General features: G+C 31.8%; 1 protein-coding gene across 3 annotated transcripts in view; it reads left to right on the forward strand.

Moving 5' to 3' along the window:
• The first annotated feature begins 7,840 nt into the window (after positions 1–7,840).
• LOC130630345 (ubiquitin carboxyl-terminal hydrolase 24-like) overlaps positions 7,841–14,595 on the forward strand; it is a 32,268-nt gene continuing 25,513 nt past the window's right edge. The window contains exons 1-7 of one of the 3 annotated variants that reach the window (XM_057443812.1): positions 7,841–8,227; positions 9,838–9,993; positions 10,114–10,775; positions 12,093–12,338; positions 12,617–12,887; positions 13,289–13,500; positions 13,682–13,777. In XM_057443812.1, coding sequence (XP_057299795.1) covers positions 9,843–9,993; positions 10,114–10,775; positions 12,093–12,338; positions 12,617–12,887; positions 13,289–13,500; positions 13,682–13,777 — 1,638 coding nt within the window. In that variant the 5' untranslated portion in view covers positions 7,841–8,227; positions 9,838–9,842. The remainder of the gene's footprint in view (positions 8,228–9,837; positions 9,994–10,113; positions 10,776–12,092; positions 12,339–12,616; positions 12,888–13,288; positions 13,501–13,681; positions 13,778–14,595) is intronic. The other 2 variants (XM_057443813.1, XM_057443814.1) reach the window with 2 other exon arrangements.

Below are 14,595 nucleotides of genomic sequence, written 5' to 3' on the forward strand. Positions count from 1 at the left end.
TGCTGTTTTTTTTTCTTTCTATTGTCTATAGTTAGCATTTATGCCATCCTTATAAATCAGGCCTTGCCATCATGGCAAGGCCTGATTTATAAGGATTCATGGCGCCATGAATCATGAGTTTCCTGAGATAAATGTTTGTTGCCTGAGCATTAATTGCTCGGTTAAGTATTTATTGATAAAAAATTGCAACATTTCTTTGGTTCTATGCTAAAAGTACTTTCAATGCTTTGTGGCAGCACACAAAGCTTAGCTATATATTTTAAGGTTTGGGGGGACGTTCACAAAGCAAGCAACATGAGCAGTACACCTATCAATAAGAAAAAAGCACCAAGAATAAATTCTGCCCCAAGATTAAATAGTTATGTTTGTGCAAGCGATTTCGAAGTAAATTATGAGAAATTCAAAAATGCTGTTGTTGATAGGCCTGGAGCAGTGAATCCCAAACATTGCAAATGTTTTAAATCATTATCAAGCATTAACTCGTACCTCGGTTTAATATTCTTCTTTTAGTTTTACTACTTTCTATCTGCTTGTAGCTTTAAAAATTAGGTTTGAATAGACCTTTCCTGAATTTCCTAATTATGCCAAACTCATTTAAAGAGGTCAATACTAAAAATCATTCTTATCCCTAAGTTCCTTAGCAAAATGTGGAACAAATTACATAATTTCGTAAATATTTTTATTTCTTAAGTGCCTCAAATCCGAGCTGAAAGTTACGGCCAATAACCGTGCTTCCTAAAGAATAACCTTGTTTTTAAAATAGTTTTTTTCTTCAAATCTAAAAAAAAGGCAAACCAAAATATTATATTGCTCTAAAAACTTCATTTTTGTCATGATAGTTTAATATTCTATCTGAATATCCTTATTTGAGGAGCACAAAACCAATATAAAATTTTGGTTGACGTCATTATTATAATTTATGAAATTCGGAAAGGTGTATTATATATTTTTTCAGTTTTTACTAATGTTTGAAAATCTTTTTCGTCTATTTATTCAGATAATACACCCTGCCAAGGTGAAAATCAAAACTAAATTCATCCAAAGAAAGTGAAAGTACAATAAAAAATTCACACTCAAAATCTATTTAATATAAATGGTTTTCTATGCAGTTAGTATACTATTTTACAATGTTAAATTGTATTTTCATAACGGTGGAGGGTGTTTCTAAACTTCTATGCTTACTGTAAAGAAGCATAAAATTTAGAATTTAGCAGGAAACAGCAGCCGTATTGAGGAAATATATCAAAGTATGAATTGACTAGCTACCCTAAGTTTTACTCATGTGTTGACACAAGTACATGCAATCGCATGCCTCTTATGGGAAAGCCTGTCTAGTCGTGTAGTTTACTTTTTAATTCTCTGATGTGTTTATTCTAATTTCAGACCTGAAATTATTTCTAAACCCTGTTATGATTAAAATGGTTTATTTTTTGTTCTCAAATTTTTTTTCAGCCTGTGTCGTTTTACAATAGGCTTGTTTTGTATTTGATGAATAATTGTAAAGATGCAATAGATAAAAATTTCATGCTCCAACTTATCGCAAGTTTTCTCATTGGTGACTTACCTCAATGATGCTTAAACTACTCGGTATTGGTAAAATTGGTAGAGAGTTTCTGGCCAGGAGGATTCAGGCTTGTACACATTTTTGTTCTAAAGTATTATGAAATTTGTGGGACAATATCAGGGACCTTGCACAGTCTTCTTATGCATGATAATATATAATAGTCAATTGCTATGTAACTAGTACCAAAATTTAGAACAAGGGTTCTCAGTCTTTTTCAGGAATATTTGAGTAGGTGTGCAATGATTCGATGATCAAGTAACGCATGCTATATAAAACGCATGTGCAAAGAATGTTACGCATGCTATACGCCCCCCTGAGGTTATTTTTGTTGTGCATTCATTTTGCAGTAGAAAAGTGGGGGACGTTTTAAATCTTGAACCTCAAACACGATGATCGAGCGTCTACTGGTATAGCGACTCTCTTAATCTTAACTTCCTTTTCTACATATCCGAAATAGTATGCATGATTATACTGTCATTTTTATATTTATTTTTTTTATTTTTCAGGTCATCAAAAGCAAATAGGCAAAAATATGCTTTGTTTTCAAATTAAAAAATCTTTATCCATGTGGCTTAAATAAAACTTCAAAATTATTTCAGAAAGTTCAGCTACACTTATACAAAATTTTTACAGAAAAAAAATTATACCGCTCATTTCGTTTTTACAGGCATAAAGAAAAAATCCATTAAATTCGGACCTGTTATGGTTTCCAGTTGTTTTGTCAAATAAAGAAATTATGTACAATTAAATCCATGATAAAATGTCTATTCTGCCTGTAGGTGCATATTTACAGACTTCCTTCATCCGTGCTCCGTCGGCGTTCACCTCCGCATTAGTTAAGAACCGCATGGCTGGATTTCTTGGTAAGACCTGGTTACCAACGACGAAGCGTCAGGCAAACGAGATATGTGTCTACATAGTTCTTTTAACTAGGGTCAGGGCTCGATGAATTAGCTAGGATGGTCAGGTTAGCTATGAATAGGCTTGCTCGTGGATTAAAAGGACCAGGACTATTCAATAATTTCTGAGATCTAAAAGTCTCCGACACCAAGACGGAAATCTATCGGACGTTTTCTCTGACGAGGTTCCAAAAATTATTTTAAGGGCTGCCATCACATGCTACAAAATGGATTTTATAAGTTTATTTTGAAAACTCAATATTTAAAAAAGACTGTGTTCTTTAATTTTTTATACCTTGTTGTAGTGAATTATGTTTCTAACCATTTAAGGGTTTCTCAGTATTTTTTTACCATGGTTACCATATCTTTCTAAGTATTCTATTATTGATGGTATAAGTTAAAAAAAATCTTGTGTTAGTTACCCTGCCAATCCTATTTTTTGATCACGTTTTTAGATTTTATGTATGAGTCAGTAAGCTAAAGCTTTTCTGGCACCATAGGTAGTGGTTATAACTCTCGCACTTCGTGTGCGAGAGCAGGGTTCGAATCCCCTTGGCGGTAATTTAATACGGGCGAATGTTTACATAGCCACGCAAGCCATGTGAGAGAAATTGGGGAGATGACACACTGTGTGGGCTGTTGTATGTTGCACAAAGTTGTCTGGTAGAGTGTGACCCTAATTGAGTTTATGTGGCTCAAAATGAGCATTAAATACTCTAGGACTCTCCCATCCAACGCAAGAAATTGAAAAGATCAGGGAAACTTATTTTATAAATAATGATAACCTGCATAATAAAATTTTTTGTAAAAGTTAATTTGCGTCAATAATCGTGATCTTAAAAGACCCGAGAAAAAAAACAAGATACATGTTATTGTTGTAACTCTCTCCTTTGATTATCATAATATATCATATATTATACAATAGTGAAATACGTTTGCTAGCTAAAATGTAATACTTCTGACTATTGCTTGAATAGTCCATTTTATAGCAAAAACTATAAATCCCTCCTCCGTTATGGTATAACATAATTTTTGCCTATACTATATTCCTTAAAAAGTTTTGCACATGTGGGGCAAAGATTTTTTAAGACTGCACGAAAAACATTATAACAACGATAAAATTCTGTATAACTTTTGAAACAGCAAAGAATAATTCTTGTTGCATAATTTGCAAAACAGCACAAGAAGACTTTTCTTGCTGCATATAACTACTTATTTTGCTAATTCAAAAGAATAGAACAAATTTATCCATTTTTGGGGGGGAGGCGAATTAATAAATTTTTTTTGTAAGAAAAAAATATCTAAATATTTAAATACCCTATGGTTTGCTGTTATGTGTTGTTTTATACGTCCTCTGTGTATGTTGTACAGTTGTTGAAATTATATTTAAAAAACTTGTAAGAAGATTGTAACAATTTACGTTGAAAATGTCTTGTAGTAATAAGACGAAATATCCGTTAAAATAAAATAAAAACAATGTCATCATCAATCAAACTTCTCGTACTAATTTTTATTTTGAAGTCATATGCCCGAATTAATTTATTTAAAAAAATATCTGCGTGCATTGTAGAGACTGTGATTGAAGAATTGAGAATTGCACGCCTTTAGATTGGGCATGCAAAGTGTTGCACGCCTAGCTTCTTCATTGATTAGACTGACAAACAGCACTGTCTATCACATTTTTAAGTTGTGGTAGAACGAGATGGAAGAGCGTCAGAGTAAATGGAAAATTATTTTCATGCACAATGCTTGTATTTTAAAGTTACGCTGCTAAAGTTATTCCGAAAGTTTTGTTAAGAAAAGAGGTTGCAATAAAATTTTCAATAAAAAAAAACATTTTTTTTGAAGTCTTTTTTTCACTCAGTGAAATTGCTTTAACTTTCTATTGCTTGCCAGTGATAATATTACGAGCTCTCTCTGAAACACTATTCTGGAGATCTATTTTCTTTTGTGTTGAATATAATTCTAATCTATTTATATTTTTGCAATCACATTGAGCACATTGAAATGATTTGCTTCTGGTAATAGAGCAATATAAGAGGTATCATTTTTAGGTTTAATTGACAGGTAGTGCCCAGCACAACCTAGTGCCCAGGACTAAATTATTAATTCCTGTTAAAAATATTGAAAAATGTTAAAATTAAAGTATAGATAATAATTTTCTTTTTTATCTTCGCTACCTTCGAGCAACAGGTGGCTACTAAAAGCATCAAAAATAAATAAAAAATACAATTAATAAGACACACACAGCTATCTCCTCCTCATTGCCGCCATTCTTGCACACTGTGATTGCTGAGATATGAATCATGCACACTGTGATTGCTGAGATATAAATAGATAACAAAATTCTATAAACATTAGAAAAGAATGTTCCGTACATCGCTGTTACAGACAATCCGTGTAATTATTATGTTTATTTTTATGCCAGAACAACTTAAATATACATAAAACACAGAGATTTTACTTTAGGTTTATAACCTGATAGAATGGTTTTTGTTTGTTTGTTTGTTTAATCGCAGGGACCAAGAGCTATTATTGCCTGAAACTAATGTCTACAAATTAAAAGAAAACAGCGTAGATTTAGTACTGTCGGCATTAGCAGAAGGTCGACTTGTCAAATTAATATTAATTCATTATTATTTTGGCAATCAGAGACAAAGAAGTTACAGAGAGAGTCGCTAGTTCAGACACTCGGTTCTCGTGTTTGGGGTTCACGATTTTAAACGTCCCCCACTTGTCCCCAGCATGAAAAAGTTGAATTTTTTTCTTAACAAGATCCGGGTTATGCAAAGGTGCGGGTAAGTAAAACACATTGATTGAAATTTTATGCGGGTTATACGAAAGTGCAGGGTATCTGATAACGTCTAGTTTATAACTCCCTAAAAAAGCTGAGCTGCAGGTTATACGATGTGCAGGTTATATACCGGAAAATAAGGTATTGATTATTGATGCTTATTTATAGCTGAAAACTTACACAACAAAATGTTAAGAAATATATTTTTTAAAACGGACAAGTTTGAAAGATATAAAAAAACATGCACAATATCATTTTTATAAAAACCATATTTTTTGCACGATTTATTTTAATCTTTCTCATATAGTTAACAAATCATTCAATTTCATTACTTACGCTAATACTTAAAAGGTAATTTTATTTTTAATAGGTTTTAATAATAAAACTCGCAGTTTTGACAAAATAGTTACAGTGCAGGGATAAAATTAACGTGAAATGAATGGTTCGCAAATTTTCTGTGCGCAAGCAAGGAAAAAAATTTGCATTGTTTTTCATCAATTTGCGAATCAATTTTGTTATAAATTGAAGCAAACAGTGAATCAAAATATCCTTTCTTTGAAACCACCTTCGTGTGATTATGACTTCAATCTACCATATTTAAAAGTAAAATTTTTATGTGCTGAATACTTTGCAGAACGACTGAAAAAAAATTTGCATTTACTTATTTGCTTGGCTGTTCGAATAATAATCAAAAACAAACATGGTGCATTAAAGTTGTGGCATGCACACAATGTCTTGACTTCTCACTAATCGTTGCTGTTGTTGTTGTTTTTATTTTTTTAGAAATATATTGAAATTTTGATTCGCATTTTTGATAATAATTATTGGTGTAAATTGGGTCGCAGTATTAAAAAAAACGATTCGCATTTAGCGAACTGCGAACCCTTATTTCAATCGTGGTTATTGTTCTATCGCGAAGCTTTTGTTATATACTCGCAACATTAGCTCTCACAAAGATAATTAAAGTAATTACGATATGTAAAATATACACATTTATCTATCTAAGCCACATACGCTCTAAATAGTAATGCAGGGTGGCACCACAATTTCCAAAGTGGGAGGGCTTAGGCATGGTGGTAGATTTTTGAGATTTTAGTGACAATCAAAGAGCGAATCGAGTTCTAAATCACTTAAAACAGTTATATTTATTAAGATAGCGTGCAGGTTCTCTGGTTGGATAACATCAATTTTCAGGCAGTGGTAGAGACACTTATTGGCAAAAAATAAAATTATTACCTAGCAAAACAGTAGCTCTAGTGGCACGGCCCTTGATATGGTTGGTTGTGGACCAGTTTTGCACTTTGGAAAATTCTCAGCAATTGCGTCAATAAATCCTGAAAAAACACTGGGAATTTTCATGAAACTTTTTTGATGGTTGGGATGACTGTAACTTCCTCGTGATGTCTGCCAAAGCTATAGCGATGAATGATAAAAAAACACAACAGTGACTTTGTGTCATAAAATTATTAAAAATTGACATGTCACTGTAGTTCACAAAATGAATAGATACAGTCTATGTGTTAATGATGACCTTTCTGTAATGACCCCTTGCTTATAATGACCACTTTAAAATACACCCCCTAAGATTTAAGTAGTAGTTGAATCTGCCTATAGCATCTTTTCTAACGGGACCAACGACCACAAAAGTTGGCTCCCTATTTGCATAATGGCCAAAAATAATCTTTCTTGCTGCTGCAGTATTTTATTTTTGCTTTTGTGGTCTTTTGTGGCAAGCTTCGTATAGCCTGCAATGTATAATAACATAAACTTGGTTGCTACTTACATGCTACATGATTTGCATCAAACAATGAAAATGTACACATACAAACAAAATATATAAACAACATACCATAATGATTTGAAAAATCAAGTTAAAAAAGATAATTATAACTAAACTTACTAACTAACTTTGATTTTTAAGAAAATGATATTCACAAAAACCGATTATAGCTCTTATTTAAACTTTTATTCCTTAAGTTCTATAAATCAAAGTTATTAGCTGATTTGCCTTTCGTGGTCCCTTTTTATCTGTCTGTGTGTTTGTATGGAGTTTTAAACATTTGCAACCTATACGATGGAGGAGTGACAGGTAGTTATACGCCATGTTGTTAGAAGATAGGTTTATCAATTAAATGGAGTATTGTAGCTTCTCCAAATTTATCCTTATTCCTTTATTTTATATATCTTGCCTTTAAACATTCTGTTAACTTCACTATGTTGCAACGTTTTTCTTTCAGTAAATTAGCTATTTTCCAATTGGATCCAATTTATCGTAAATTTCACAATTTAGTAGAATAATATAGCTAGCTAACCGGCTCCAGATCATGACAAACCTATTTTTAAAAATTAGTAAAGATTAGATTTAAATAATATATACATTATACCACCATAGTAAGATATTGTATAATATTTTTAAAGACTAATGGAAGCATCACCATCATGGCTATTTCCAAATTAGGACAATAGAGACTAGTTATTAAAATTTCAGTTACGGGGGAGGTAATAAGGGGGAGAGGGGAGACTGCTAATGGTAATGAATATAAATAAAACATGCAAAACTTTCAGACATGGAAATGACTTGCTGTATTCAGTATTACATGAAATTTATTTTAAAGGGGATTTGAACAATGAAATGATATCCTGGGAACGTCCTAAAAGACAAACTTGCTGTATTCAGTATGACATGAAATTTATTTTAAAGGGGATTTGAACAATGAAATGATATCCCGGGAACGTCCTAAAAGACAAACTTCCTAATGAAATTCCTAATTGAGATCTAACTGCTACTTCTGGATTATACATCCTGTGGGACACCTCTATTTTAGGGCAATAATCTTGATCATTCTCACTTGTTTATTGAACAGCTGACTTTTTTTATTTTAGGTTTAAGAGGTAAATTTATCATGTAAATTCATGGATGCCAGAGACAATTTAGAAAATAAATGCCATAATTGCAGAGATAAATCAGAGGTATAATGTTTTTCTTTTTCAAATAAACCAGGAAGGAATAAAATAAAATTTTATTTAAAATAAGATTTTTTGTAATTTAAAACATCCCAGAGGGATTACAATGCAAGTGATTAAAAACTATTAGTTTTTATTACTGAGATTTGAGAATATTAAGTCCCTTAGGATTTTAAATTTTTTGTGCTTATTTATTTTGTGCATGCCTTTAATTTTGTGTGGTATGGTTCATTTGTATAGCATTTTTAACACTTGGGATATTCAGAAAAGTATTTAAGATGCAATTTTTGTATATAATTTAGTGGGGCCTCTATGTCAGAGCTCACCTCAAAATTGAAATTTATGTCTTGTTCCTTCAAAACAAGTTTTATAGTATAGACTTGTCACAGAAATTAATATTGTTAATTAACATTATTTGGTTTTGGTAAGGATTTTTAAGGCTTTGAAGAAGATTTTCCGGCCACCAATTACAAAAGTGTTAGCTAGCTGTAGCTTACACTTATGGAAGAAATTTTATAGAAAAATCACTTTCTTCCATAAGATGTCCTATTAATATCCCTAATGTGAGGTAGCATGTCTAGCATCACCTCTTAGTTTTATAATCATACTGAAAAACAATATGTAGAGGTTTTCCTAGCTAGCTATATGTTTAAGACATGGAAAAAATCTTCAGAATAATTTTTTAATGTAATAAATATGGTTGTTTGGGAGTCAAAATATCATATTTTTGTGCGTTATTTATTATTATATTTAGTATTTAAATAAAGTTTTAGTTAAATTGATATAAATATTTTTTTTAAAAGCCATGTTGTTCGTTTTCTAAACTGTTCCAATAGTGCATTCTAGATTATATTATTTAAAAGTAATAAGAAAATGCTGTTTTTATAATAAAAGCTTTTGTACAGCATTTTATAACCCTTCCAAAATCAGCTTAGTGAACCCTTACCTTTAGATAGAACTCAACATTATCTAAGTTTATGTAGCAGGTGTACAAAATTTTATTTTAAGGCAAAAGTGACTGGCTTTAAGGGACGATTTATCAAAGTATCTTTTTCCAGTCAAAGCCAGTGTTCGAATTAGAAATATAAAGTCAGTTTACATAAATTTGCTGACTGTGGACGACATTATTTAGATTTTTGTATACAAAATTTTATTTTAAGGCAAAATTGACTGGTTTTAAGGGACTATTTATCAAAAGTTTCTTTTGCCAGTCGAAGCCGGTGTTCGAATTAGAAATATAAAGCCAGTTTACATAAATTTGTTGGCTGCAGAGAAGAACACTTCTTTGCAGCCATGGTTTGGGAGCAGTGTAGAGGCGACTTTTCTTTTATCTCTTCTTAATAGTTATTTTGTTTCAACAACAATTATATAGGTGATGCGATGTTGATGAAAAATAGGATTGGCAATTTGATTGTGTTTTTTAAATTGTGACCTGCTTATCCTTAAGCGTATTGGAATCTTCTGCAATTTGTTATGCTAAGATCACAAAGCCATTTTTGTGAGAGTTAATTTTGTATGCTTTTTGCATGCACTTTCCCATTTGTTGTTAGTAAAAAATTAACTTTATCACTGTTAAAGTATGTTAAACATGTTAACCCATAATATGTTGGTTTTAGCAGAGATGTTGGGTGACGTCCAACCATCCGATGAACATATTACTATGTTGCTTAACATGGGCTTCACAGATATTGATCATGTTAGAGAAGCATTAAGCTTAGCTAAAAATGATCTAAATGAAGCTGTTGCCATTCTCACTGGCGAAGTTAACAAAGGTGACTTTTTATATTTGGTCAAAGATAATAAAAAAATTAAAAATTGTTGTTATTGATGCTTTTTATGTTACCTTTATGTTCCTGAGAGAATACCCTTTATTTTATGATATGCCTTTTTAGGGGGATTTGGAACTTCAAACGATGTTGAAATGAAAGAGGCATCACAAAATACAGACACCAACAGTGGAAATAATAACATTATTGCAGCACCCCAATATGGCCCACAAACCCTTGAAGCGTCTAAGGGTGAGGAAGTGATAGATGTCACAGAAGATCCTTTTGAAAGCATAGAGATGTCAGTGGAAGAAATGCCTGAAGATTTTCCAGTCACTAATCTCTATGAGCTAGAAGACCGAATATTTACAGAAAACTGGTCTATTCCATACAAGAAAAGTGAATCTTTAGCAAAATGTTTGTACAGTGCTATTAAACTTGCATATCTAGAGAAAGCAGAAAAGAATGAACACTGTGCACGTTTTATGGACCGTGTTTTACCAGAATGTTTTCACAAGCTACTCTGCTCTGCTGCGGTAAAAAAATGGACTCCAGATGTGCACGAGGGTGTGTTTAATATGATCCAGCTTTTTGTTGATTTGGTAGCTATGCGTTTAAAGTATTCACCAATTCCTTTGAAAATGTTGACCAGTTTATCTCAAGCTTTTGACCCTGATTCCGAGTTTCATTTTAAAAATCGTGGCCACAAGTGGAACCGCAGCCATTATGAAGATTTGTTTGGTTATGGTAAATGTGCAGCAATGAGTCCAGCTTATGATACTTACAAGGTATAATTGGTTAACTTGTGATTTTGTGTGAACTTTTGTTATTTTGGCTAGATCTTGTAAAATAGAGTCTTGTATAAGTAAACACTAAAACAAGGCTGCTAGGGGCATTGCTTTTTTTCACAGAATTTTTTTTTTTCGGATTTCAAAAAAGATTTGATTTACCTGATGTTTACCAAGGTGGAATAAAATGCAGACTGAAATAAATATTGATTGAGCAATATGACGCTATTTTTGAACTCAGTAAATGTATTACAGTATATTGTTTCTTTACCTTTTTAAAGGAGAACAATGAAAAACATTCTCACATATTCACGAAAACAACAAGGCATGAAAAAAATTATTTTTTTATTTTTTTTTGTGTCAAATATTTTCCCCAAAAATCAATCATTCATTAACAGTTGTCACCATTATTAAACAAAAAGCTACTTTGTTCTTACATTTTGTTGATTTGTGCATCACACTACGTGCATAGCAATGGATGAAGTCACTTATTCGTCTCTCAGTGTCATTTATATTTATCGTGAGGTTCTAGCAAAGAAGAAGACAAGCTAAATTATAGTAGAAAAACATTCTCATAGACAAAATAATTACCAACAGTGTGACATGCAAAAACAGGTAAAGAAATAAAAACTTTAAGAAAATTTTTGTTTTGTTTTGATTTGCTTTTACAAAATCACTTCCAAATCACTTCATTGTGCATAGTCATTTGAACTGTTGTTTTCGAAGCTAGCATGTCATGGCAGGAACCATACTACTATACTTTGACCTTAAATATCTTGAGAACCAAAGCTCACAAATATAAAAAAAGATTATATTCACACTATAATCAACATTTTAAGCACAACTTGTTACCAATTGTTATTTCTCCTTTAAATGCAATTTTTTATAGACGTACCAAACTCAATGACATCAGCATTAATATTTTTCGAAAAACAGGTCTTTATAGAAAAAGTGGAATGAGTTTCCCATTACTACTGGAACTATGCAGTGTTGCACCATAATAAAAAAACTTTGGTTTTTACTATAGGGTTAAAAGCCACATAAGGCAAACAAACTTTATTTAAAATAAAGTTCTGTTCTTTTCTTCTTCTGTTGATAAAAACTGTTTTTTTTTCTATTATGCCAAAATATCTATTTTCTGGCGTCATTACAGAAAGAGTATTTTTATTGCACATCTAAAACATTTCTTTTTAAGAATCCTTCCTTATTACATAGCAAATATGGTGTATTTTTTTGTGAATTTATAATGTGAATCTGAATGGATTCACCTATAGGCTTTATATTTTATATTTGAAAATACATTTCTAATGGTTTTAGGAACCTTTTGGATGGCTCGTTGATCTGGTCAATCGTTTTGCTTACAAGGGAGGATTTGATGGCATTATAAACCATATTGATAGTGAACAAAAAGTTACTGCAAGTGTTCTTGCGAGCCTCTTGAAGCCATTCGGTTTATGTGCTGCTTATTTAAACCAAGACGTTGTTGGATATAAATTAGGTGGAGCAGCTGATAAAGTAGTGCATTATATAAAAGATTTAAAGCCAGATGACATGCGAGAGAAGGTTGTTGTTTTTGCTAGGTTGTATAATGATGTGGCAAAATTATATTATATTATATTAATTTTAATTCTAATGAAAAAGCTTGCCTTTAAAGAACAACATAAATGCATGATTGAGCTTCCATGATTCTCAGGCGTTTTTTAATGCATGAGATTTTGAGGCATACCTCATGTATCAAAGTATAACCAAAGTCTTACACAAGCAATAAGGATGGCAAATCCAAGTTTGAAATTTATGTTTTTGCTTTACCACAATGTAGGAAATGTAAAATCATTTTTTAGGAAGTTGACAAGGTTTATGATCTCCTTCGTACTCTACATTTCATCTGCGAATCTCTTTGGCCTGATAAAACTACAGCCATTGATGAATTACATCTGAACACCATATTAAAGATGTTGAACCTTCCACACTTTAATGCCAGAATGAATGCACTTAAAGAGCTAAGCAGATTGATCAAGGAGGCAGAGAAAGAACGGTGGAGTAACATCACACAGCATGATGAGATTTTAAAATGGTTGCTAGAGAATAAAGTAATATCTGTCGCCTTTAGCAGTATGTTGTTTTTTCTCTTTTTCTCTCTCCCTCTCTCTTCCTTTATTTTTTTCATGTCATAATAATAAAATAATGTAATTGTATTGTACTAAAAAGTTTTGAGAAGGGTCGAATTTTAGGCCAAGAAATGTTGACATTCTGGTTATATATTCATGGCTGCCGTTTTCCAAAAAAGAATGCTTTTTTTTGTTCTGAGACCAGGTAACAAAAGTAAAGAGGAAAACGTGGTAAAATTAGATAAGCACTCAAAAGGTAGATGCTTGTGGACACACTAACCAGAAGATTAATTTTCCTTTAGCCATCCCATCCAGTGACAAACCACTGCAATAATGAAATTTTTGTATAGTTTGTTTGTGCAGTGAGTATCCCCTAACATTTTCTTGCTTGTTAATTCCTTTTAGGCAGCTTGCACCATGATCAGTATTGTGAGAAATTAAAGAACGTTGTTGAATTTGCTTGTGCAAAAATCTCGACGGAAGAATTAACAACCATATGGCAGATGCAAACTGGAAAACATGTTACGGTTGTAGATAACATACACACTATAATATCATCTGCATCACAAAACTTCACAACAGAGCAGATGGAACATCTGATTACTTTACTAGAAAAGGTGACACACAAGACACAAGAATCGATTATGTGCAATATACTTTTATTTTTATTTTTTTCAAATGGTTTATGTTAAAGTGATCTTCCTGTTACCTTTTCAGCAAAATTATCATGCACTTTGATAAAACTCTGAACATTTTTGAAAGATATACTTGGTCATTTATAAATTCGTTTAACTTTAGAGTTGGAATGAAGAGGATGATAAATCAAAAGAACGACTGTTACTACTCATTGGAAGAATTGGACGAGAAATTAGGGACAGTAAAATTGTAATCAAGGTATGTTTGCAGGTCCATTGTCTTGCTTGAAATTGTCCATTTTGGTTTTACACAGCTTATATCCTTGTATTAACTTTTAGAGTAAATCAAAAATTGAAAACAAGAATGGAAAAGCTCTGTAAACTATATACAGTAGACTCGTATAATTCAAACTTGCAGGGGGCAAAATTGTTTGAATTGCAGAGCCTTATTATTTAGGGCTTTAATTGAAAAGGGATAATTTTTTAAACAAAACTGCTGTATTAAACTCTAAACATCTTTTCATTTGAAAAAAAGCTTATTACTTATTTAATTGTGATAATTTGATTTATCGATACATCACTGCTTTGTTACATTCGTTGCCATGATTGGCAAAATTTTCACAGAGCCTCCAAAGTAAATAAAGGAAATCTCCGATAAAGTTAAAAAACATTCTACTCGGTGTACACAATTGAATTTTCAACGTTGTTCAAATAATAGAGAGAAAAAATCCTAAGAGACAGAAAAAGTCATTCAAAATATTAAGATGTTGTTCGAATTATGGAGTTTTGAATAATATAGGAAGTGACTAATGACAGTTTGTTACACAATTTTCCCAGAGCCAAAGAAAATGTTCGAATTAGGGAGATGTTTGTATAATAGGATGTCAAATCATAGAGAACTGTAAAGGTGTTTCTCCCAATAACAGAACCCTCTTTAATCCATAAAAAGGTGGGTGGCCCTCTCTATATCTTTTTATATTTGGAAAAGTAAACTTATTGTAAACAAAAAAGAGAATAATTTTAAATGCTTAATTGTACTAAAGGTGAAAGAAAGCATAGCATAACTACTGGAATTGA

This window comes from Hydractinia symbiolongicarpus, chromosome 2, assembly GCF_029227915.1.
Source record: "Hydractinia symbiolongicarpus strain clone_291-10 chromosome 2, HSymV2.1, whole genome shotgun sequence".
Lineage (NCBI taxonomy): Eukaryota > Metazoa > Cnidaria > Hydrozoa > Anthoathecata > Hydractiniidae > Hydractinia > Hydractinia symbiolongicarpus.